Source organism: Pituophis catenifer, unplaced genomic scaffold (genome assembly GCF_029215685.1).
Source record: "Pituophis catenifer annectens isolate HBS135680 unplaced genomic scaffold, rPitCat1.0.hap2 SCAF_7, whole genome shotgun sequence".
NCBI classification, from domain to species: Eukaryota; Metazoa; Chordata; class Lepidosauria; order Squamata; family Colubridae; genus Pituophis; species Pituophis catenifer.
Window position 1 is genome coordinate 56,835,369 of NW_027256887.1, and position 27,030 is coordinate 56,862,398.

The 27,030-nt window shown below is 35.7% G+C and overlaps 1 protein-coding gene across 1 annotated transcript; it reads left to right on the top strand.

Annotated features, from left to right (window-relative positions):
* The first annotated feature begins 847 nt into the window (after window positions 1–847).
* GAS2L3 (growth arrest specific 2 like 3) lies at window positions 848–11,511 on the top strand. Its single transcript, XM_070947531.1, has 8 exons — window positions 848–865; window positions 1,222–1,390; window positions 2,219–2,331; window positions 3,967–4,108; window positions 7,597–7,660; window positions 8,221–8,359; window positions 9,568–9,675; window positions 10,090–11,511. The coding sequence occupies exons 1-8, from the start codon at window positions 848–850 to the stop codon at window positions 11,509–11,511; spliced, it is 2,175 nt and encodes a 724-aa protein (XP_070803632.1).
* The last annotated feature ends 15,519 nt before the right edge of the window (window positions 11,512–27,030 follow it).

A 27,030-nucleotide genomic window follows, 5' to 3' on the forward strand; every position in this document is an offset into this window, starting at 1 on the left:
TACATGAAAGTTATTGCTAATATGGATGTTAGTTATTTGCAAGAACTATGAAGAAAAGAGCTGAAATATCTCATATTAATAAAATAATGGCTAGAGCTTTTTAAAATGTTTTTTTTACTGGAGGATGTTTTCATGCTCATTGAACATTGAACATTCCAGAGACGGTTTAAGAAGTCTAGCAATCAAGAGTCTTGGTAGTACAGGGGTTTAAGGCACCCTGTTATTAAGCTGGTTATTAAGACCAGCTGCCTGCAATTACTGCAGGGTTCGAATCTCGCCAAGGCTCAAGGTTGACTCAGCCTTCCATCCTTTCTAAGGTAGGTGAAATGAGGACCCAGTTTGTGGGGGCAATAAGCTGATTTTGTATAAATATACAAAAGGATGAAGGCTATTGCTGAGCACATTGTAAGCTGCCCTGAGTCTTCGGAGAAGGGCAGCATATAAATCAAATTAAAAAAATAAAAAAATAAAAAATGTCATTTTGCTAGAAATATAAAATGGAAGGGAATATTTACATATATGAATTAGGCTTGTCTACTGTAATGCACCATTTGATTTTTTTACTCATATTTGCCAATATGGTTTAAAGATGTTAATCTACTTTTGATATATTAAAAACATGGAATGTTGTTATAAGGATTATGGAGATACTGAGCATGAAAATTGAAAAAATTATATTCAGTATTGGAAATATATTGAAGTCCCAATTTTGGATTGGTTTACTTTTTGTTGATCTGTTGGCCGTCTTTTCAATGTTACAGATAAATGAAGAAAAATAAAATACAATTTGACACTTTTAGCTGAAAGTATCTTTTTTTCCTCCTAATCCTAGGAACATCCAGCTACCATGCAACATACAGTTCAGGTAGGCAAACTAAAATATTACAGCTATATCTATTAAATATTTCCTTCTTTCTGATATGTATCTAAAGAACATAACTGACTATTGATTTAATGTTCAACTCTAATGGAATTTTATGCCTGTTTTGTCAAAACATTTGGTTTTTTAAAATACTGGTATTTTGCAGAGTAGAAATAGATGGATTATACAAGCCAAATTCAGCTTTTAATAGAGCTACAGTGCTCCAAAATAATAGTGAATCATTTGGGGAACATATTATGAACTTTCCATTTTTTAAAGTCATTGATAATGGATTGCAAATATGATCAGTTGTTCCATAGTGCTGAAATTGTAATCAGTCTTGTTGATATGTACCATAGGTGTGGTTTGGAGATGATTTACCTATTAGTCCACGCAGTCCATTGACTCCAAGGCATGGCCCTGGCCTGGCTGATGTTTTACTGTATGACCAATGGATATCTGTCCGACATGAGGCAACTTTGATTCCTATGCAAGAGGATCTGGCTATCTGGCTGTCTGGCTTATTGGGTTTGTTTCAAGAACCATGTAATTACTATAGAAAAAGATACAGGGGTAGAGCTAGATTTAGAGTTCATGCTGTTGGAAGTTAAAACCACTAATTTTACCGTTTCTCCTTTTATAGAAGTCTAGTCATTTGTTAAGTGTACATAATACCTCTTTACCCTAAACAGTTTTAAAAGGCATGTGTGTTTTTTGAAACATTGACTAGTATGAGGTTCAATATTTTTCCTAATTAGTATAATTAAAACTACAGGCCAATGTACAGTTTGAGATATAAATACCGTATTTTTCATTCTATAAGACGCACCAGAGTATAAGACTTTAGTTTTTGGAGAGGAAAATAAGAAAAAAGCTGATTGGGGGTGGATCGGCCTCTCGGAATACCCCCAATCAGCTGTTCCCAGAGGTGAACTTTAGCAACAGGTTCGTTGGTTGTGAACTCTGCGCCTTGCTTTTTTTTTCAGCCTCTGAAACTTCCGTTTCAGAGGCTTTTTTCAGAGGCCCCCCTCTTTTAGGGGGGGAAAAGGTGCGTCTTATCCCCCAAAAAATACAGTAATTACTTTAAAATACAATAGGATCATGTGCTCTATGAGTGACATCTGTGACATTCAGTATCAGTTTGGACATTGCCACAATCCCACTGCAGATAAACCACAATAAAAGGGAATGTTACAGAGGCTCTGAATAGCGAGATGTCAGCATGTAAATTTAATAATAAATAAATAAACAGTATTTTTCTAGTTGATTTAGATTGAAGCTATGCTTAACTATATCTGAGTTATCAGTTTGAGTTTTATCTGTTCTGTACTAATGAAAATCACGGCTCTTCTATAGGTATTGAACTTAAAGCAGAGCATTTATTGGAAGAACTTGATAACGGGGTACTGCTGTGCATTTTGATTGGAATCATTCAGAGCATAGTTAAAAGTAACTCAAATGATTTAAAAGTAAGTTCATTTTTTTAAAAAAATAGCAATTAACTTTTCTTTAAATTAATGAAAAGTCATGTGAGCAAGATTTTCCTATTAAATGTGCTTGTATTTACCTGAAAGGAAAATAATCCTTCATGCAAGTTTTAAAGGAACATTAGCAAAAATACTCTACTAATATATGCTTAGCAAATCTAAGATTATTTCCATATTTTAAATATAAATTACTGAGTAGGGAGGAATTTAGTCTTTCTCTCAAATGAATATAGTACATTGCTTTTCTACAAATGAAGATAGTTAAGAATGTTAAACATAAAAATTCTATTACTAGACACTTCATTATTTTTTTTTCAAAAGTGCGGAGGTAGTCATAATGTTCTTGCATTAAAAAAAAGTATGGTGCTGAATATTTCACCCTAATACCAAAGTTACTTTAATTTTAATGTTATCCTATGTTCAAGTAATGCATTCAGATAGCAATTCTTGGAATTCATCCTCTGCTTTATGCTACTGAGTTCATCCCTACTACAATAAGCTTGTGTATCTCAACTTCTCATGTGAACTAATGGAAATAAAGCAAGAATATTAGAACTCCTGCACCTACATTTCTAGAATTCTGGGAATACTGATCTGGTTCAGTTCTCATAAGACAATGAGTGGTTAGGTTTGCTTTGGATTAATATGTTGTGTAAATGAACATATTCCCACCTTAATGAGCCACATACATTTTGCCCAGGGATAGCTTAATGTTACTTAATACATTTTGTGTTCTTCAGAGCTTGAGAAATCTACATATAACAGTCAGATGATTTAGGATGATATTTATTGAGAAAGATTTCTGGTAAGCATGAAATACAATGCAGGAGCTCTGAAAATAGGAAGTGTTACAGCTGGTACAGATGTTGGCACTTAGGACTTTTGAAGTTGGGGTGTCAGGTGATCTGTCATAAAAGGATGCTGAAAGAATCGTTGAATGTATACCATGGCTATAGTGAAAAATTGGAGGAAATGTTACACAAATTAGATGCACTTAGAATTATAAACAGACATAAAATATTATTTGGATAATACATACAGTGGCTTGACATGGTACAGAATACCGGTACATGAAAGTTGTGCCTCAGATTAGGTTCTGTGAAAAAGGAAAAGTAATTTGGAAGATGAAAGTCTGCTGATTAAAATTGTACATGACTTGAAATTCATTAGAAAAATGTGAATCATATGTTCAAGCTGCTGACAGATTTGTTCTAATTTTAAAATACTGAAGTAGTATTTTGTATATAAATAACCTGGAGGGTTTGTTCTGGATATTCATGTGATACATGTTATTGCCCTTCTTGTATCTTTCAAGCCATGTTTTCAGCTAAGTAAATAGGTCATCTACTTTTTTATAACAACTAAAGGTGAATGCCACAAAGTTTGGTATGTGGCTTTTTTTGCCTTTTAGCTGAGTCCTCAGCAATCCTGTTTTAAACAAATTTCCCCATTGCTTATTTATATACAGCTGAAATTAATTTCTTTTGAAATGTAATCTTTTTTTGGGGGAGGGGAGAAGGAACTCCCTCCCCACTTTCCTTACTGGTTCTACTTTAGAAAAAGCTTCTGTGAATGTTTTGGAATGTTTCCTGTTAAAATTTCTACATTACTTTCCAGAATTTCCCTTTGAAAAAAGTCCCCTGTAAAAAAGATGCTCCTTCAGGATCTTTCTTTGCCAGAGATAACACAGCGAACTTTTTGAATTGGTGTAGGTGCATTGGCGTGGATGAGACTTATCTTTTTGAATCTGAAGGCTTAGGTAACTCTTGTTTTTTTGCATTGAATTATATTAAACTAATGTCTTATATAGGCTATTATTCACTTCTAAATTTAAAAGACGAGGTGTTTGCATAAATAAGATCCTTCTGCATTGGAAAAATATCTTTGTATGTTTAATAAACTCTGTTAAAAACATGTAGTAATGCAAATACTAAACAGGGCAAAATATTTCATGGTCTGAAATATTAAAACAGCTTTTTGGGGGGGGACTTTCTGATAATAGAAGTTACTATAAGAGTTTTAAATTTTAGTTTGACAAGATTAATAATTGCAACATCTTTCCAATAGAATTGAGAGGGTTTTTTTTTTTTTTAAATGTTGGGATTGTCTGATTTTTGCAACGTGAATTTGTATCAGGTTATTCTGATATCTTTGGAAGATGTTGATGTGATAATGGCTTTATTAATGCCATTGGATGAAGAATTTAATGTTAATAGTTAATAATCTGTTGACAATTAATCTTTTGCTTCAAGTCTTGGATTCTACCTTTATTACTTCTTTCTAACTTGGCAGAAGTTAACAGTTTGTATAAAAATACAAACTGTTAACTATGCCTAATGCTGCTACCCTCAGTTTATTACTCATCCTAACAAAATCTGTTGTTGGGTTTGCATGTCAAGGATTGGACTGCCTGCCTCTTGTTGTTTCAGGTTGGATCTTGTAACCAGCAGCTGCCAGACCAAATTTTTACAGATGGACTAAAATCTTGTAGTGCTCATTAAGAAAAATAGCTTGGAGATGTATTGCTAATTAGGTTTTTAGCATTGTCCCTTTTAAAAATAGATAGACATAACTGTAAGTCCTACGCCTATATAAAATCACTTCTTAAATTTTTGGTATTGTATATCCTTCTTGAAGAGTATTCTTTATGTATGCTTTGCATGGTGTGGGTATATTTAAATTTAAAAAATATTATTCAGTATTGTTAAAGGTATGGCAATGTTCAGTTTGTAAACAGTTTTTCAATGTAATTAACAGGACAGGGTTTATAAGATACAATGTCATCCAAGAATGATAGGATTCATATATCTCCTACGCAGCATATTTTAATCTACATTCAGTTATTTTTTTCTATAAAGGAACAGGGTGTAGGTTCATCAAGCCTGTATTATATTGCAGTTTTAAGGACATAATTCAAAATATTTGAAAGTGGTTACTGATTACAGTAGCTGGTTTTGTGGCATGAATATATGCTTTGTGTGTTCTTGGCAAAGATCTGCAAGGACCCTTTTGTAAGCTTGTGGGGGTGAAATAAAGAGTGGGTTTGTGCCTAGACAATATTCATGTAGGGGGCATATGGGTCTCAAAAGAGTTTCACTGCATTCATCGTTACAAGTGCCATTGAATCTTTATACTTTTAGAAAGAGGCTAAGCTCACTTTGCAGTTGTAAACCTGCTATAAGCAATTTGTACAAAACATTGAGCTGGGTGAGATGTGCCTCATCACAGGGGCTAGACATATTAATATGACACAGGTTGTCCAAACTCTCACAGTAATCAAGAGTGGAACATTCACGGAGCAAGTCTGTTTAAGTTCTGATTAATCAAATTTATTTTAAAGAAATACAAGTATTGATAATTCTGCTTTCAAAAGTGAACTGTCCAAACTTGCTTCATTGCACCTGCCCTTTTGGTGAAAGGAAAAGAAAGCTTGACTCTTCTGGGAAAAAAATGATTGATGATTCTCAGTGTAATCATCCATATCCATATTTTATGCAGTTTATTTCTTAGATAAATCTGGTAATTGATCCAGCCATTATAATACTATATATATATAATGCCAAGTTTATAACACAAACTGAAGGTCTCAAGCATTCCTCTGCTTGTATCGCCCAGATTATGCTGCCTTCTGTTTTACACATTTAGAATTCTATACTGTGTACACTAAATATCTATGAAAATTATGAATAATATGCATCTATTCTATTATACATCCTGAATGCATTTTTCCTTGTAGCTCAGAATTTTTGAAAGAAGAGATCACATAGGATAAAGCAGGATTTCTCAAAGTGAGGGTTGGGAATTCCTAGAGGGTTTCAGATAAACGGAAAAGTTAGAACACATTTGGGACTTGCTTTTCTGTTCTGCCTCAAAAGATGACAGTTTGGGAAAGGACTTATTTTATTGAAGAACTTATAAACTAAGAATTTATATTCCCCACCTGCTTTTCCAAAAGTCCAGTCAAGGAGGGATATTGGAGAGCCTACCTCTTCCTCCATGGAAAACTTTAATCGGCCAGGCTACTTATAGTAAGCTGGTGGCCCTGGCAATTACACTGGTTCCACTATGCCAATACCCATGGTTTCTGCTTTAAGCATTCCTCCCAACCCCAGTAGGAAATTGTAAATGTAAACAATGGTCCTTATCATTGGATGTCTTCTTGAACTGTGGTTTGTTACCAAGGCCTTTAACTAACCCTGCTGGCTTATATTTCAGAATATTGTGGGAAATTTTTTTCAGGAGATGTATTAGATTCTGTTCCTTCTCATTGCTGGGAGATTCTGCGATAGACATATGAAAAGGACACAGGTCACTTCGGCATAACTAAGAGAGGCATACACAGTGGTAGGATTCAAATAATTTAACAACCGGTTCTCTGCCCTAATGATTTCTTCCAACAACCAATTCACCAAACTGCTCAGAAAGTTAACAACTGGTTAACTTCGGTTCTCCTGAAGTGGTGTGAACTGACTGAATCCCACCACAGGGCATACATAATGAAACTTTGTGGACAGTTTGTCCAGGGACAGAGGGAAGGAAAATCTTTAGGGTATGGTCTTATGGTTTGCCCAAGCAAATCCCAAAGGGAGTGCTAGTACGGCTCCAGCACAAACCTCATGCCATGCATACTTAAAATTGGATCGCTGTTAGTATTGGGAGCTAGGAAACATGCCTTTTCCATGGGAGCCCCTGCCCTATGGAATATTTTGCCCCCTGAGATTTGGCAGGCCTCTATCCTTCTATCTTTCCTTTCGTAAAGCTTTGAATGCTTTTCCAAGCCCTTTCGCCCAAGCACTGGAGTAAGATTGGATGATTGCACATTAGAAGTTTGACTTGGCATTAGGGTTTTTTTGTTTTTAATGTTGTAATGTGTGTACTTTTATAGTTTTATAGTCTTTTATATGTTGTTTCAATCTTTGATTGGGAGCCTCCCAGAGTTGTTTAGAAGATGGAGTTATATAAATGCTTTAAATACGTACATACATACATACATACATACATACATACATACATACATACATACACTGGTAGATTTCCAAATCAATGATAGCAAAAGAAAGGTCTGGATGCCAAGCAAGAGTACACCAAGGAGTAGATTAGAAAAGAACTTGCTGGTACAGACTTACACATTTACATATGAGTTACATGTGTTCCAAATTTTGATCCATGCCATTGAATGTAGGCAAGTTATCTAGGTTTCACTGAATTATTTTTTTTTCCTTACTTGCACTAATTTTTTTTTTAAAGTTCTGCATAAAGACCCAAGACAAGTGTACCTTTGCTTACTGGAAATTGGTCGCATTGTATCAAGGTATGTATTCATTGCTTTCTCCAAGTAGATGCTTTGAATGCATTGTGAGTCTCCCCAAAGGTTCTTAGAGTTTTCGCAACAGAGATTTGCTGATTTCATGAGACACATGGTACTACAAACTAACCTAGTGCATTTTAACTGGTACTTGATTAGTTCACAGTTTTGTATTCATGTTCTGAAAATTGGGTTAATTGATAAACCTCATTTAAGTTAAGAGTGTTATGAAAACACAGCCATTCAGATATAAACCTATATTCCCTAGCAAAGCAGTCCAGGTGTCATAGGATATTTTGCATTTTCCACCTACAGGTGGAAAAGGAAGTCTTCCTTTGCCATTGGGTGAGATAATGAAAGAACCTCTACTATCACTGTTCCACAGCAGCGCATCAGGTTTTACCGAAGAAGCCAGTAACCCATAGGACAATAGGATGTTTTATTCCTGTGTTCTACCCTTATTCCCAAAAGTGCTCAGTGTAATAGCCACTCTCGCCCTATGGTTATTGTCTTAGAATTTTGCTAAAATTCTAAATGTAGTATTTTATACATTTTTCTTTTTATAGACATGGAGTTGAACCACCAGTATTAGTAAAGTTAGAGAAGGAAATTGAATTGGAAGAAACTTTGTTGATGTCCTCTGATAGTGTAGCCCCTATAGTTTCCTACAAATCGTGCTGTCAGCATGGAGAATTACATGAAGCAGTAAGTAGCATGCATATTTCTGCCTATGAAGCTATAATCTAAATCTTTCTGGAATCTGTAACCCCAAGAACCACAGTGATGAACTATGTAAACTTTCTAGATATTTTGAATGACTAGATCATGCTATGGTCCAAGTTTGCTCAATTTGGAATAACATATTATGCAAGCTAAGTCACTGTGGTTTATTAACTGTAATTAAAGTTTAGCATTTAGACAAAAACAGCAAATTTTGATTTATTTTACAAATCATAGTCAGGCAAACCATGTTCAGTATAAAATGTGAACCTAGCCCAAGTGTCTACAAATCTCATTCCAATCAAAAATCTATCTATTAATGAGCTGTGGTGGTTCAGTGGTTAGAATGCAGTACTGCAGGCTAACTCACTGCTCACTCCAGGAGTTCAATTCTGAGCGGCTCAAGGTTGACTCAGCTTCCATCCTTCTGAGATTGGTAAAATGAGGATGCAGATTGTTAGGGGCAATATGCTGACTCTGTAAACTGCTTAGAAAGCACTATGAAGTGGTATGTAAGTCTAAGTGCTATTGCTATAATGTTGGTCAAGATTACAGTAAAACAAATTAGTTGAATTTTGTTGGTACTACATCTGATCCACCAATTACTAAGTTTATGGTTTTATAAACTCTGAAGTAGCATGAAAGGTGAAACCATTTTGTTGTCAGACCATGACCTATTGCAGGAGAGAGCCATGCGGAAGAGACAGAATTTGACAGCAGCTAATAAAAAGATGAAAAGAACATTAAAAAGCCACTTTAAGATCTAGCAGGGGGGTAAATTGAATCAGCATTCAACAGTAGATTAACATTTAAAAGTAGATATTTAAAAAAATCAAAAAGTGCAGTTAAAATCCAGCCGTTTTAAAAAAGCAGACAGTGGACAGAAAAACGATAGAGACTCAGCTCTCTGACCACTCCATGTAGAATTGTTACCTTCTAGGTCCTCTTCTCAGGTAGGTCCATAGTCATCAAAGAGTCAAGATGAGTCATTCCTAGTAGTCCCCGTTTATAACCGGGGAGCATGCTGCCAAAGAGCCAGCTTTGATGGTGAAACCAGCTGTCTCTCATCAGGAGACAAACATTTCTGCTGCCTCAGAACTTCATCTTGGGGGCAGGTCCAAAAACTGTAATTCATATTTAGTGTTGTTTTAATATATATTATATGAAGGTAACAAAATTTTTGTACATTATAGGTTAAGCATATTGCTGAAGATCCTCCTTGTAGCTGCTCTCATAGATTTTCAATTGAGTATTTGTCTGAAGGGCGCTATAGATTGGGAGACAAAATACTATTCATTCGAGTAAGTACAAGTTTTCAGTGATTTTGCTTGGTCACTTAAGTATCAATCTTAATTGGGTGGGAAACTTTTCAAGATATGACAATATAATTTAATTGGCATTACCTTACTTTAGTGATATCATCTGCTTAGTTTCATTGCCTATCTGAAAATGTCCCACTGTTACTGATGCTTGGGAATACTTCAGCAATCATTCTGTCTCTTTGCTGCCATAATACTGGGCAGCTTGTACTCCTCTGCATCTCTTGGTCTGCACTTTTTTTTTAGGGTGTATGTGTGTACAATACTTCTATTTTTCTAGGGATTGGTGGCAAATGGGAAAACTGAATGTTAATTTTAATATTTCATACAATACCTATGTTGCTTAAGTGCAATCAGTTATAATCAAACTATTTTTTTAATCTCCTTTTTTATTAGATGTTACATGGCAAACATGTAATGGTACGTGTTGGTGGAGGCTGGGATACTCTTCAAGGTTTTCTTCTCAAATATGATCCTTGCCGAATGCTTCAGTTTGCAACATTGGAACAAAAGATTTTGTCATTTCAAAAAGGTGCATCTGGTGATACGGTTTCTGATTCATCTGCTAAACCTCCACAGCCTCCACCCATGAATCCCATATCTGCCATTGATGCTTACCATAAACAAAGTTCAAAGCACTCTGCTATGGTTTCTGTTTCAAAAACTCCTCAGGTAGGTAATAGGAAACAGGCAGTATGTAAGTCATCTCAACCAACAGTTCTTTCTTCTTCAGAAGCAGCAAAGCATTCCTTACCTACAGACCAGTTGACACGAAACCAGCCCAAATTAAAAGATTCATCAGTAAATAACATTCAGCCATTTCCCAAAGCATCAAAACTGGTTTCCAAAAAGCCAGCACCACCTTCTCATAACCCTACATCTGTTTCAAAATATAGACAAACTGTAAATAAATGCTCATCATCAGCTCAGGGGAGAACTGCTTTAACACCATCAGCATCTCTTCAGAAATGTACTGCACCATCTACCAAGCCTGCATGTTCCCAAAACTTTCCAACTGTACAACATTCTGCTCTAGGTTGTTCAAACAATAAACTTTCCAGGTTGCCTGAAATGGCTACAAGAGAAGGCTGTCTAGAAGAACATGATTCTCCTGATAGTGCAGCTGGGCTCAAAAATGTAGCCAAATGTAGGCCCCTTTCAAAAACCTCAGCAAAATCAGCAAAGACAATTAACAGAAATTTACATGTGTCTAAGCCATCTTGCCCTCAAACATCATCTACAATGCCTACAAAAATAATTTCCCAAAATAGTAGTCAAACATTACCCACACAGTTTTACTCGCACAGAGGGAAATTGGAAACTAAGCAAACCAAACAGAAAACTGCTCTTAGCCCCAAACAGCTGAGTTCTAATTCCTCTCTTACAAATGATAAAACAACTGAGCAGACATCTACACTAGATGTAAAGAGTAAAAATTCATTTTCATCTGTTAATAATTATTCTTCTGCCAAGAAGAGACCAGTTCAAACTAGTAGGATGAAAATACAGGGAACAGCTGATGCAACAACACATTCTGATCGTATGCCCTTATCTATTGTGCGTCTTCCTCAAACATCGACCATAAACGGGACAAGGAAAAAGACAGTAAAGGCTAACGTCAAAAGTCAGGCACAGGTCAAAGTCTCCCAGAAGAATGATAAAGACCTGGATTCAACCACTAAGGATCCCATTTTAAAAGGAAAAGCTGCAACTGTTCTAACTAAAGGGACACAGATTAGGTTAAAGGATGCCGTAGTAAAGTCAAAACAGGATGATAATTACTTTGTTGTGACTGGGAATAAGAAACTAAGAAAGTAAAGTACCCAGAATTTTAATTGATTATTGCAACATGTTTTTCTAATAGCCACCTTATACCTGGGACCTTAACATTAAATAACAATACAATAATTTGAATGCTAACTGCCTTGGAACAGGAGAGTTTAAAAGGTTTCCTAGTCCCCACAAGTGCAATAGTTGACTGATTACAAATAGGCACTTTATCACAATCTTTAATTATAAATATTTTGGGATCTATTTCTCACATTGATATTAAGATGATAAGGATGCTCCTAATAGGCTATTTATTGCTCAGTTTCATGTGGCAAATATTTCTTAATGAATTGTAAGGTGGTGTTTACCATCTCCAAGGAGGAATACAGCATAGCAAATTGGCTGTATTATTAGTTACATCTCCCAGAAAAATGATATCTTCTGATAATACAGTCATTTGTTGACTCTATGATGAATATTTGTTTTTGGTAAGGGCTTTGGTCAAACATCAGCATGAGAATTGGTATTTACTACTGTTGTGTGTGCATACTACTAAGTAGAAAAGCAATTGTCAAATAGCCTTGAGTTAAGAATAACTCCAAATAAATATCTATAATGCTAAATTTTATTTAACCTTTCAGTGCACAGAGAACACTAAGAACATTTTACAAGAGTTCTTGGCTTTAGGGACAATAATTTTAGTGCCTTCACAGATTATGTGCTTCGTTAGCTGTTTTACAGGAAAGACTGAAAAATGGCTCAAATGTGTATTCTAATTATTATGGTTTTGTTCAGGGCTACTATTACCAACTGGACTTATATGAACAAAATTATGCATTCAATTATAATTTAATGATGATACTGGCACTGTGTAACCTTTTTATGTTTGCTTTTCTGAAATGACTAATATTTATGCCAGCACAGTGCTTCACTCTTAAAATGTGACAGACAATCTTTCTATAGAAGAAGAGCCCCCAGTTTATTTCTAGGAAATTACTTGTCTTTAGAAAGTGAGAGAATAGCTTCAAAAATGGGTTATATTCATAAGCACAACTGAAAACCTTTCAAATAAGCTGCCTTTGGAATTTTTATATTTATGTTTCACACTATTTCATTTTTAGCTGTAGAATATATTCCTTATTGCATTAATCATTTTACTTATAATATAAATAACTAACATTGAAGGAAAAGTACTTTTTTAGTTTTAGGTTTGCATTCAGTATTGTGTATTCTCTGACGGGTATACACTATGTATGTGTGTATATACTGCTGTTAAGCACAGTTGCACTTGTTATGGGGTTTCGAAGCAAGTTTTAAAACAAATTTGTGTTCCCCTCCCCTAGGAAGTAAGAAAAACTTCTTAATTTCACTGTTGGTTAAAATGCTACTTGGCTCAGTGCCAGTAGTTGAAAATCAAGTTAAAAATTTTATTGTATGAAAATGTTTTCCTCCCTATGCCTCTACAAAAAATTGTGAATTGGTTGTGGCCAGAGTTGAAAAAATTAATTAAGCAAACTTCCTGGCTCTGCTCTAGTTGCATTTTCAAAATAGATTGTGTCTGGTTCCTTGAGATTCATGTGGACAAGTGTTACATTTTTTTAGTATATATTCTTATTTTAGAGGAAAACATGCAGTCAGATATTCTTAGGCAATGAAAATTTATATCCATATTTCCAGACTTGCTTATACACACAGATATCCTTAGCTGAATCAGACTACTCTGAGATTGTAATCTTATAGCTACTTACCTGAAAGCAACCATATTAAATAATGGCATTTCAGTGCCCATGCTGCATATGTCTTGGATATAGGATAGCGTTACATACAAAAGTAATTTGTATCTAATACAAGGATTTTTAAATATTCATTTTTGCACTTCAACAATGTATGGATTTGGGAAAAAAGTGTGTCAAATTATAACAAGTTATAACAAGAAAAGTATATCAACACATTTTTGTTTTCAGTTAAGGTTTAAAGGTTCCCCTCGCACATACGTGCTAGTTGTTCCTGACTCTAGGGGGCGATGCTCATCTCAGTTTCAAAGCTGAAGACGTCTCCTTGGTCATGTGGCCGGCATGACTAAACACCAAAGGCGCATGGAACGCTGTTACCTTCCCACCAAAGGTGGTCCCTATTTTTCTACTTGCATTTTTTACGTGCTTTCGAACTGCTAGGTTGGCAGAAGCTGGGACAAGTAATGGGAGCTCACCCCATTACGCAGCACTAGGGATTCGAACTGCTGAACTGCCGACCTTTCGATCGACAAGCTCAGCGTCTTAGCCACTGAGCCACGGCGTTAAGGTTTATGTTTGAACAATTTCAAAACTGGCTACAGTTGGTCCCTGTATTCTTAAAACAGAGAAGACACTATCCTGATTTCTTTCTCTGCCCTCCCAATGCTAAATATAAAAAAATCCTAGATATGGGGTTGTAGAATTGTTGTATTTACTAAATAAGCATTGAAAAGCTATAGCAAAATTAAGTGAAACGGCTATATGGCTTCAATTGGGAACTAAACATTTGATTTTAGAAACCATGCATGTTTCCATGGAAGTGTACAGGTTGTGGTGGACTTAACAACTACAATTGGGACCAGAACTTCCACCATGATGCAGTTAAGTAAGTCATGACATGACCTCAACCAACTTTACAATATTTTTTGCCATGGTTGTTAAGCAAATTTAACTTTCCTTCACCAACCTTGCTTGTTGGAATCTGACTGGGAAGGTTGCAAATGGTGATCACATGACCTTGGGATAGTGAAACTATCGTAAATACATGTTGGTTGCCAAGTGCCCAAATCATGATCATGTGACTACAGGGACTGTGACAGTCTCATAAATATGAGGATTGTTGTAAGTCACTTCTTTTCAGCACCGTCATAACTTCAAATGGTTGCTAAACAAATGGTCATAAGTCAAGGACTACCTGTAGTTCAAGGTTAAAGTTTATACTGAAGAACTCGGAAAACAACCAAAACAGTCTGCATTCATGATAAAAGCTATTGCCATAATAAAGGAATAAATTGTTTATGATGTTAGAAACACATTACCTTTTCTAATTAAAAATATATTTGATTTAACTGCATGTTTACCTGTTTTGAATTCTAAGAACACGTTATCACCAAATTCATTCACATTACATTCATTTGAGTGGCTAAAATTGACACATGAAACTTTTAGCTAAATGGGTTCTCTAGTCCTAGCAGAACAATAATCATTACAATATATTGACTACCAATTGCGGTGTGATTGGGTTATGACCCTCTGCATATAGAATTAGTTTCAAGTTTGAGAAGCTGAGAGGGAAATGAGACCCTCCTGCTGTACTAACCTTGTATTTTATAGCAGAACAGGAAAATAATTACTGAGAATTTTATTAAATATCTATCCAGAGTAGAAAATCCAAAGGGATTTCTTACTACTGGATTATTTACACTGGTGTTCTTCAGCCAAAGAGTCAGCATCCAGAAAAATCCAGCTGAGATGCTGGGATTGTAGACATTGAATGTGGCAGAATATACAAAATGGATGGGAGAGGAGTTGGAATAGCTACATTCAGTCAGGCAAAAAGAAGAAAAACAAATGGCCACTCTGCAAGTGATGGAGCGAGAAATATCCTGACTGCCCAGTCCTCATCCGATCCTAGTCTGCGAATATTTTATTGTGATAAACTAATGAAATAAAAATATACATTCAACAGAATCAGCTTCAAACTTAAATCATTTCTAAATATATTTTACGTAATTGTAAAATACGTTGTAAAGAGAACAATTGTAAAAATATTTCTTACTAGCTGAATAACTGTGCTCCGCTATGAAACTATGTGATCGGGCTTGATAAATTGACACAGCTTGAAAATTAATGAGTAGTTACAATCAGCCTCTCCCCTCTCTCCCTCAGGCTTGTCCCACAAAAGCCTCCCCTATCTTATCCCCTTCTCTCCCTCGGCCTTGCTCCACAGAAGCCTATCCTATCTTATCCCCTGCTTGCTGCTCTGAAACTGAAACAACTCCTCTGCTTGTGTTTTGCATTTGGAACAGATTTCTTTACAGGTGGGGAAGGGGAGTAGAACTCCTTAGCATCAGAGCGTGTTAATAATAATATAGGAAATACTAATGCTTTGATGGTCATTTTGAAAAATCCTTTCTTAGTGAACCTAGAAGCCAAGAGGAACATACGTGGCAAATTTCAAGTTTGTAGGCTTTACGATTCTGAAGATTTTGTGATGATGCGTGAGTGGTATTTTGCTTTTATATATACAGATTACCCCAGCAACCACTTCCTGGCCCCACATACATAATCAATGAATTGTTACAAATAACAGTAGCACTTAGAGTTATATACTGCATCATAGTGCTTTACAGCCCTCTCTAAATGGTTTACAATGTCAGCATATTGCCCTCAACTATTTGGGTCCTCATTTCACCGACCTTGGAAAGATGGAAGGCTGAGTCAACCTTGAGCTGGTGAAAATCGAACTGCCAGCAGTCGGCAGAATTAGCAATGCTGCATTCTAACCACTCTGCTACCATGGCTCAAATGGTTAGCAAGTTATCCTTCCTTTGTTGTGTCACAGCTAAACAAGTTGAAATTTCTTTGCTACAAATGAGTTCTGCATCCAAAGTCTCTGAAGGGAAATAAGAGTTCCAAATGATTACATAAGATTTATACACACATGCACGTACACACAGCCAGTCAGTCTGGTGTAGTAATTAAGGAGTTGAACAGGAAAATCCAAGTCCTAGTCTACTTTCAAGTATGGAAGAGAGTTTCTAGTCAAAAGCTATCTTGCCAACTCTCATGCCCAAGGAGCGGGTGGGGGGGGACACTAGAATTCATATTTATGTGATTGCCTAGCATCTTACCCATTACATCAAAGTCCACTGTGATTGCTTAATATTTTTAGAATTTCTGATTATGCAACCAAGTTATTCTAAAGGCAAAGTAGAAGAAAAGAACAGGGCATTTTAGGGCATAACTCTTTATAAATTTAACAAAGAAGAGAGCATATGGTTAATATTCACTCTTAGAGATTGCATGCGTTTTATCAATCCTAAATATAAAACTTTGAAGCAATTTATAACATGTTAATATAGACTTCACACATTTCCAAGATCAAATAATTTGTTATCAAATTATTATATCTCTGGATCTTGCCTATTTTGTGCTATTGTCTGATATCGTTAGAAATTTGACAGCCCTGTATTGTGGGTTGGAGGCACTGTCATTAGAACATCGTGCTATATTTAGAATATCTGTGATAGCTCATTAAAATTTGAAAGTCAGGGACTCATTGAAAAAGGTTTACCATGCAACTCTAGCAATGTACAACACAAACGTCCGATATACTTTTTAACAAAACTAATGGAAACTATTCACCAGTTTTATAGGTTTATTTGTAATAACAGATTTTTAAAAGTGAATTAAAAACTAAGTCCTGATATCAATATGGTAAAACTATTTAGTGCAAAAGAAAATCTTAACTAATCTTTTGTTTAATGACGCATTCCACTGTGTGCCCTAAATAGAAGGCACAATATTATTTTACTAATTTGTTTTAAACCTGAAAATTAATAATAGATTTTACTCCCTTTCCACAATATTGTTGCTTTGTGCAAAGTATGAAAATATATGTTGGTACTTGTTGAACTCATTTTTTGCAAATACCAAACATTTATATCAATTCAGCAATGGATCTGAACAATACTAATTGTTTTACTTTCTTTTTTGCATTGTGGTAATTCAATTACATATCAATGTTCTGGTAGAGTAGATGTACTCCAGATAACACTGTCTAGCTGGTCCCCCATAACATGCCTTCTCTTTATGATACCTGCCGTGTGAATTAGCCTTCACCCTGAAATATGAGTGGCTCCTACTTTATTGGCCTTTTGCAAGGCCATGAAGATCTGGCTTTTCCATCAGACATTGATGGTGGGATGTTAGTTGTGTATGGGGAGTTTCTAACAGTTTGTGTTTTTACTGAGCCTTCATGATGTGGTTTTAGTTAATATTTGCTTTAATGTAATTCTTCGTTCTTATTTGTTTGCCTCCCAGAGTTTAACCCTAAGAGGATTAAAATAAAAATGGATGAATAAATAAAATTTTTAGCAGTAATCATACCAAGGCATTGCTCTCTGCTTTATACAATTTGTATCATTCAACAAAGACACATTAAAGAGCCATTTAAAAAGCTGTATGTTTCACAGAAGCATGGTCTGAAATTGTAATAACATCTACATCAAAGCATTAACTTTAGATATCAAACAATGAATTAGCAGAGGGGAAAAAAACTAGCCTAGAACAATTCTTACGGGTGGAAAAAGCAAACTATATTCTCATTTAAAAAAGATTAGTAGACTGCCAAATATCCACTAAGTTAGATTTGGACAAGTATTCTACCAAAATACTATGAATTCAGGAATATCATTTGGATGGTAAAATGTTTCCATTAAAAAAAACTTTAATATGTAGAATTACTACTTTATATAAATCTCATCAAAATCTTTCAATAAACATTTTACCTTTAAGAAGACCGAGTCTCTTCTGAAACAGCATTTTCAATTCCTATCAGACTTGTTTTCATCCCTATCCTATCTTCTAAATGAATGTCCATTGTGTTGAGAAATAAACTTTATGAAGTTTTGAAATAATTTATGTGACATTTTTATCTAAATCTCATTCCTCTGAAGCTTTTATTTTTCTCTGTGGTTTGATGGTTCAAAATCTTTGCCCATGGGAAATTTATTGTCTCATGAAGAAGAGCTAGCCAAGTAAATATGACCAACGTAATGCACATAATTGTTATGCACAAAATGAATATAAGAAGGGCTTGCTCACTGTCACTCATACCCTGGTCATTCACGGTTGTATTACTCCAATGTGCTCTACAAGAGCCTCCATTTGAAGATCATTCAGCAACTACAGCTTGCCCAGATTGTGGCAATGCACAGCTTTATGGGCACCCCACATTTTGTCCATGTTACGCTGCTGATGGACAAATTGCACTGTCTTCCAGTTTCTTAATGAGTCAATTCAAAGTGTTGGTTATGATCTTTAAATCCCTAAATAGCATGGGATCGGGCTACTTGCAGGACTGCCTCTCCCTGAGGATGTCTGCCCATCCGACCGGGTCAGATAGGATGGCATGTTTCAGGTCTCTTCCCTTAAATTAGATTGCCTAGCAGGACCTAGGAAGTGCGCCTTTCCTGTAGCTGCCCCTGCCTTGTGGAGCACCTTTCTCCAAGAACCTTGGCAAGCCCCTACCCTCATCTCTTCTGGAATGCTTCAACAGGTTTTTCCCCGCAAAGGCTGAAGTAGGATGTGGTTGGAGCCCAATAAGATAGTATGTGGATGTATGGGAGAGTGCTGCCCCAGGTGCCATGGTTTTTTGTTGAGTTTTATATTGATGGTTTGTACTTTTACTGTTTGATGTGCCACAAAGGGTGGTTACAATATAGGTAGCTATACATGTCAAATAAATAAGACACAATTCTACTTAAAAGAATTATCTACCAGCCTACACAGACCAGAATATCAGTCTTGCACTGCACGATTACAAAAGCAGGCTATTGAATAATTCAAGGATCAGACCAATCCCAAAATTTAGAAAATCTAAAATTATTAAAGATACAATTTATAACAATGTTCTCTTAAACCTCACACACAATTATATAGCACAGGGGTGTCAAACTTATGTTGTCATGGTGGCATCATATGACATATCAGGACTTTTTTCCCCTTTGCTAAACCGGGTGTAGGCATGGCCAGCACGTGACGAATCCAGCCTGTGGGCTATGAGTTTGACAGCCCTGATGTAGCAGAATAATTCTTCCCTCAGATTATCAAGCATTTTCCCCATGGTTAGAGTATACATGACCTCAAGTGCTCCAACTGTTGATATGTACAGACCTTCAATGGCTGTCTGTACCTGTAATCTCAAAAGCTTTTCTTGGTGTCACTCAGTTTAGCTCACCCTGGGACTCATCCAGCTGTTCTTTATTTCACAAGCCTTTTGTGACCTTTTGCAAATTCTTTAGCTCACAGGCCACATGCCATTTTCTTAGAGGCTTCAGTATTCAGTTATGTGTTATCGCCTTTTGGGCAGCTTAAACTTATCCTATTTTCGGTCTTCAGCTGACCCCATTTTTCCATACAGTTCAGTACAATTCAGTTTACTTGCAGCTTTGACTTCGCTTATCACCGTTCTCCCTCATGCAAAATTTTCCTATTCATTCCCCATTCATGCTCTAAAATGTTATATTTTAAGCTATCAGTGAATATAGAAGTTAGAGTAATAATATAAATGAATAATTGTGATTACAAAAATTAGAAAAAAAACCAAAGTAGAAATGTAAAGCTAGAGAACATGTCCCACCTAGTGGTGAGAATGCATTAATGTACCATTATTTAAATTTTCTAATTCTAAGAAACCCTCTGTGAAGAAACAAGGCTGTGCTTTGCATTAAGAAACGTTTATTTAACTATGGTTTTATTGAAGAAGCTTAATTGATTCAGTTGCCCCAGAATACACATTATGGCCCTGATGGAACAGGACATCAGACAGCAGATTTACCCTCTGTTCAGTATAAGTTTTCTTTAGAGCAGTTGTATCTCCTGAGCTGCATCTACAGCTAAGAAAAAAATGAATCAGAGCTATAAAGATCCCAAGTCACAGCTTGCTGTATTCTTATTGCAACACATCCCAAATTCTCGCATCTGATCTGTACTGTCTTATTGGATATAGATTGAAAGTTCTCCAAAATTTGATATTATACCCTATTTGAGGACATAGACTTCAAATTTAACAGGGAGATATATGAAAGGTAAGACTTTTGAATGAAGTACTATTTGTTGGCCTCAGTTGCTTCTCTTATTATTTCTATTGTTCCAGTCTCTCATTGTTTTTAAATTCTGAGGATTATTTTGTTATGTTAGTTTATATTGTATTTTGATTTCTTATTTCCAGTTATCTTCAAATTATAGGTGATCCAGTGTCACTCTTGCTAATTGGGAAACCATAGTAATCTGCTGGTTCTAACATTAAAAGGAATAGCCTCCAAGCCAGAGGTGGGTTTCAAAATTTTTTTACTACCGGTTCTGTAGGTGTGGCTTGGTGGGCGTGGCATGGCTTGGTGGGCATAGCAAGAGAAGGATACTGTAAAATCTCCATTCCCTCCCCAATCCAAGGGAAGGTTACTGCAAAATCTCCATTTCCTCCTGATCAGCTGGGACTTGGGAGACAGAGAATAGATGGGGGCAGGGCCAGTCAGAATTTTTACTACCGGTTCTCCGAACTCCTCAAAATTTCCACTACCAGTTCTCCAGAACTGGTCAGAACCAGCTGAAACCCACCTCTGCTCCAAGTCATGATATGACATGGTGATTAGAAACCACAGTGTGATGACTTTCTTGGTTAACTATACTGTAGTTCCAATAAAGGAGAATATTTGTAGTTCAGGGTTGAAATGAAGGGTCCTTAGTGCTTTCTGAGCTTGCTTGTTTTCTTGGAGAGAACTATAGTAGTTCTTGCAAAATAACTGTTGTTACTGTAGTTCTTGCAAAACATGGAAGGAAGCAGATTCTGTACATGAACAGGAGAGGACTACTGGATCATCTGTAGGATGCTACTATATATGGAATAGAAATCAGGTTTGGGGTTCAATGATTTTTCCAAAGAAATTGCCTGCTCAACTCAAATCAACAAGTTATTTTAAAATGTAGCAATCCTTTATAAAGCCACAATAGGCATTAATTAGTTGATAACTTCATAAACTCCACTGCTTAGTAGTGAGTTTACAGGCAAAAGGTATATTATGTACCAGTATATATGTATGGGTATAAAGATATTCTGTAGATATAGATACGGATAGATGTCTGCGTGTGTGTGTGAAACCTCCATTGCCTAGGGCCAGGATATTTGTCTCCAATTATCGTAGCTTATTTAACAAGGCAGCGATTGGCACATTCTGAATTCTTATCGATTATTTTTTTTCACTTCTATGGTTTTGCTCTCCTGAAGTTGTACAAAATCTCTAATATACTTCTTTGATTACTACGTTAGGTGTAGTAACGTTAGGAATACCCAATGCCACCTAGCATCTGACCAGTGGATCATCAACTCTTATTCACATCTCCTGATGTAATTTCAGTATCACTTTTTACCTAATGCTTTTTTGAGTTGCAGCAATGAAACTTTCTGCATATTTATATGAGAAAATATGAGTAAAGATGTAACAAAAGCTTGTGCTTCCTTTTTGAGACTTGGAATACAATCAGCAAAATGGGCCCTTTGCCATTTTGGTATATTTGTTTCCTAATTATCAACTTATCCTGACCTCAGTTTAAATATTTAATATGAATATTTAATTGAAATTCATTCTCTCTTTTTCCCACCCAGATTTGACAACCATTATTATTAGTAGTAGAGACCACTAATTAAAATATTGTCAGTCTTGGGTTTTTAATAGTTTTATCTGGGCAGTTAATAATAGTTGGTGATATAGTTTTCTGCACCTTGCTTCTTTGCCCTTTTGGTCTACTCTGATATTAGTTACCACTAAATTTACTACTAAAGTTAAGATTTTTTTAAAAAAACCTCTAAGCCCTTTTTCAGTCTACTATCTTGACCGAAAATGAATTCTTAGGGATGCAAAAGTGTGCATTAAAAATCCTTTAATTGGCTTAATACAGATATTGCCCATAGAAAGGCCCTGGCACCCTTCACTTATCCCTACTCTATGATGCTTGCTTCAGTTCACTGAGTGCTCTAAAAGTTATATGCTTCCATGTGCTCAGTGCACTAAATTTTAATTTAGCATGTGAACATAACTATGTTCTGATCTTGCAATTTGAAAGATTTTTCTTGACGTTAAATATTTTCATACCTTCTTCATTCATACACAGCCCATGACATATTGCTTAAACATTCAGATACTACCTAAATAATAACGGTAACATTGCAAAACTAGTAATGAACTCTGCTGTCATCTGTTTCTTGCTCACTAAATATCCAATTTGTTTACTTACTTTATGTGCTTGAAAAGTTTTTTTTAAGTAAAATGACAACTTCTTGATAGTCTGGGGACCTCTAGTGGACAACACTAGAGTGATGAAACAATTGGGAAGAATTCTAGAAGTCATATTTTGCATGCTTTCCTTATTTTTTTTAACAGAACTTGTATATTGTTGACAAGGTGAAGCCTAGTAGAGCAAAACATTTTACTAAGAAGTCTATCTTCACCTGCAACTCTTACTTCTACTGTTACAATTATTATTCAGAATAATAAAAAGAATATAAAAAGAAAGAAACACCCTGACATTGCTTAGTAAGAACAAGTAAGTAGTTCATGAGCCACTCTTTATGTTGTCTTCTCTTATCCCTATTTAAAAGTAAGTGTAGGAAAAGTTACATTTTCTAACAACTGCATAGTACAGATGATACCTGATTTACGACCACAATTGAGCCCCAAATTTCTGTTGTTAAGCAAGATAGTTGTTAAGTGAGTTTTGCCCCATTTTACAACCTTTCTTGCCACAGTTGTTAAATGAATCCCTGCATTTGTTAAGTCAGTACCACGGTTGTTAAATGAATATGGTTTACCCATTGATTTTGCTTGTCAGAAGGTCGCAAAAGATGATCACATGATCTCAGTCATAAATATATGCCAGTTGCCAAGCTTCTGAATTTTGATCACGTGTCCATGGGAACGCTGCAACGGTATTAAGTATAAAAAATGGTCATAATCCACTTTTTTCAGTGCTAACTTTGAATGGTCACTAAATGAACTGTTGTAAGTCAAGGACTACCTATGGTTACAGGCTATGCTAACGTTGGACAACTAACAGACTTTGAATTGTTGCATTTCTTGCAGTTCGAGTATAGCCACTGAGGAGAAATGCTTGGAGCTGTAATTTAGCAACACTTTGAGGCCAGCAATTATCTAATCCCATCTTGAAGAATGCAGTTATCTAAGAAAATAAAATGAAAAACAGTAAAAACAACTTTAAACAATTTAAACCTGATTTATTTGAATGAAGAGAAACTGGAACCCTTTTCTGCCCCAAAGCACCTACTTTGTAAGCAGAATAATCCTTTGAGAGGCATCTTCCAAACAAAGCAACATGTCTGACCATTTGGCCAGAGTCATCAACATTCTCTTTAGGAGTTCTACACTGAAGTTATCTTGAGTAAATTCCAGGTTTACACCCTATATGATGAATCTGTTTTATATTATTTGTACATTTTCTAGCTATTGATGCTTTGCAAACTATCTTGGAGATTTTAAAAAATAGGTACTAAATATTTTAATATTTTAATAACTTAATAAACAAAGATCAATTTCATTTTATCTGTCCATATAATGTTTTATTACAAATCAATCTATTTGATAGGGTTCAAGTTGTTCCTACCAATTTAGCCAGAATGATGCAATAATCTTTCTGTAGAAAAAACACTATGAATCATTCTGTATTGGTCCTGTGATGGCCACTGGAAAAATATAATTATTACCAAGTGTTATTCTGATGAATAGTATGTCTAATGGAGCTCTGTTCTGCTGAGTCTAGCATTGAAATAAGAGCATCATAAATTATGCGTACACATTACAGAACTAAAACCTTTGTAATACCTGAAAAGTACTTATTACCGGTGTCAAAACAGCATTGCACCCACAGCATTTTTTAAAAAATAAATTATCAGCATTTTTGCTACTTCAAAGAGTCCTTGTATTAACTTTGAGAGTGCCATGTAAAAAACAGTGTGAACGTTACATTTATTTTGCTGGGATGCAGACTAGAATTTCCATGAATAAAATATTTGATAATATTCATGGCTGATATCAGGAATGTAAGGTCAACTTTTTGATTCATTAAATTTTACCAACAATGGCAATTTAATAACTGATCTCAAAATATGAGAGAGACTGAAAAGTCTTTAGTAGACGCTGATCTGTCTGCTCCGATAAGAATGATGATGTAGCATGGGTAAGCATGCAGCTTATCAGGAAAAGGTGAGCCAAGAAGAACACGTGTTCAGCTTAGGTGTCAGTCTAGGTGACTACTTTTTATTACAGATTGTTTTGCCTTAGTAAGGTAGTAAATTTAATTCAGCTTCAAAGGAGAAACTGAGGAAAAAATTCAGGGATTTTATTAAATGAAACAGAATACTAATGGTTCCTTTATGTCCCTTTATGCCTCTTAGAAGGATAATAAGAAATGTATTACCACAAATTATATAACTTAAACATGTATATCTTAAACCTAAGCAATGTTTTACCAAATAGCAAGAAAACATATTTACTATAAATCATACATCTACCTTAAGCCAAGCTTCCTATGTATCATTGAAAAATAATAATTTAACTATTTCACTAATATAAGCAGGATGGGAAAGAAATGGATTTAACTAATATAATATATAAGGTAAAGGTAAAGGTTCCCCTCGCACATATGTGCTAGTCGTTCCCAACTCTAGGGGATGGTGCTCATCTCCGTTTCAAAGCCAAAGAGCCAGTGTTGTCTGAAGATGTCTCTGTGGTCATGTGGCCAGCATGACTAAACGCCAAAGACGCACAGAACATTGTTACTTTCCCACCAAAGGTGGTCCCTATTTTTCTACTTGCATTTTTTACATGCTTTCAAACTGCATGATATAACTGTTATAATCTAATAATCTAATCAAACTGTAATATAATCTATAAGCATGAGCAAAAGAGGTGCTTGCCACTAAACTTCCGTGCCGTATCTTCCACACTGTTGTATATAAGGAAGAACTGTTTTATCTTTTGTGCTGCATGATTTCTGTAATTCCATTCTGTTCCTTATCAATAACTTTTTTCTAGCAACTAGTGTTGCATGAAGCCACTAATGTCTTACACTTAGAAAATTTGGCTATTGTACCCAATAATACTTCTTTTCCCCAAAAAATTGGTAAAAAGTAATTATGAATATTTAGAACTAACATCTCTCCCTGGTACTGAAGGTGTTTTAAAAATACCTAAAAATTTAAACTATCTCCTCTAAGTTGTAATAAAAATGCAGTAAAACATGACTACACTTTGTTCATCATAAAACTATTCAATACAATCAGTACACATTAAAAAGATGGAGCTCTGAGTGCAGTGTTGTGGTTGCCATCTTCAACTTTGAATCACGGTCCCCATGATCAGACTGGAGCCAGTCAGATCTCCTCTAGAGTAGATATCCAGGGGCAAAGGGACAAAATGCAAGCAGTGAAGATTTTCTTCCTTTCAATAGATACCGTATGCTCCATGTGTGGATTTCTGCTTGTGGAAGTCTCATATATTCAGATCATTTTTTATTTTATTTTTATTCTATCTTTCCTTTTAGAAATTACCTTTTAGAGCTACTTGGACAAGGAGGGAACACTGCTTCTCTAAGCCAAGAATAAAGGTTGATTTTCCTTGGTTCCCCCCTTAGGCTGGCTTTCCAGGCTTTTAATTCAAGACCAGCTATTGTTAGGTGGTTTGTTCTGATCACAACAGGCTGCTCCTTGAGGCAAAAGGAATCATATCAATGAATGTGATTGTGTAGAGGACCAAGGAGGAGCTATGGAAAAAGACATTTTTTCGTTTAGAAAATTAGACTACTGGATAATCGCTATAAAAAATGAACTAATAAAACATCCTCCTTGAATGTCCATTGTAGATGTATACAGCCATGCTGTACCCGAAAAGAGCTTTGGTATTTTTTTATTATATTAAATGTATCTAAGTGAAATATTTTTCATCCCTTTTCTATTTCAGAACAGAATGCATGTCTATGTGGAGTGCTGAAACATCTGTGACCTATTTATTCACCCAAAATGAAGAAGATGTATGGGGGTGGGGGGGGGAGTAAATTAATCTTGCTGACTTGTTTCCAAAATTTTCTGGGATTATACTTTTTCTGTTCAGTTCATTAGAAACACTTCTTCATGCCCCAGTTTCTTTTAAAGCTTTCCAGAGTTTGTTTGTTTTTTAATTAAAGCAAACTACACCAAACAAAGATGTACTGTGTTTTGCTGAGTCCCAGTTTGGGACTGAAATATTCATAGTTACCTTTTCCCAATTCTTGGGGAAAAGGAGTACTCACTGGCTACAGTGGCCCAAACAGTTGAGACAGCACTTAGCCAGCTTTAGCTGAATTTAGCTGATCCAAGTGAGATAAAAACTAGTTGCTGCTTCTATATTGTTGCAAGAGAACTGTGATGACCCAGGGCATGGCACGAAAGCAACACAACCAGAGAACATGTCCAAGTCCAAATAGTGGGAGTCAGATTTGAGTTGTGGAAGACTATACCTTTATTCATGGACATGCATAAGTTGGTCAAAAGTGTCAAGCTGACAAGCATAACCAGAAGATCAAAGTTCTGACCCAAGGATGAACAGGTTCTGGAGAACTGGTAGCGGAAATTTTGAGCAGTTCGGAGAACCGGCAAATACCACCTCTGACTGACCCCAGAGTGGGGTGGGAATAGAGATTTTGCAGTATCCTTTCCCTGGAGTGGAGTGGGAATGGAGATTTCGCAGTATCCTTCCTCTGGAGTTGGATGGGAATGGAGATT

Coding starts and splice junctions, on each gene's coding strand:
- GAS2L3 (XM_070947531.1), top strand. Junction 7,661..8,220: donor ATTGGTCGCATTGTATCAAG/GTATGTATTCAT, acceptor TTCTTTTTATAG/ACATGGAGTTGAACCACCAG. Junction 9,676..10,089: donor ACAAAATACTATTCATTCGA/GTAAGTACAAGT, acceptor CTTTTTTATTAG/ATGTTACATGGCAAACATGT.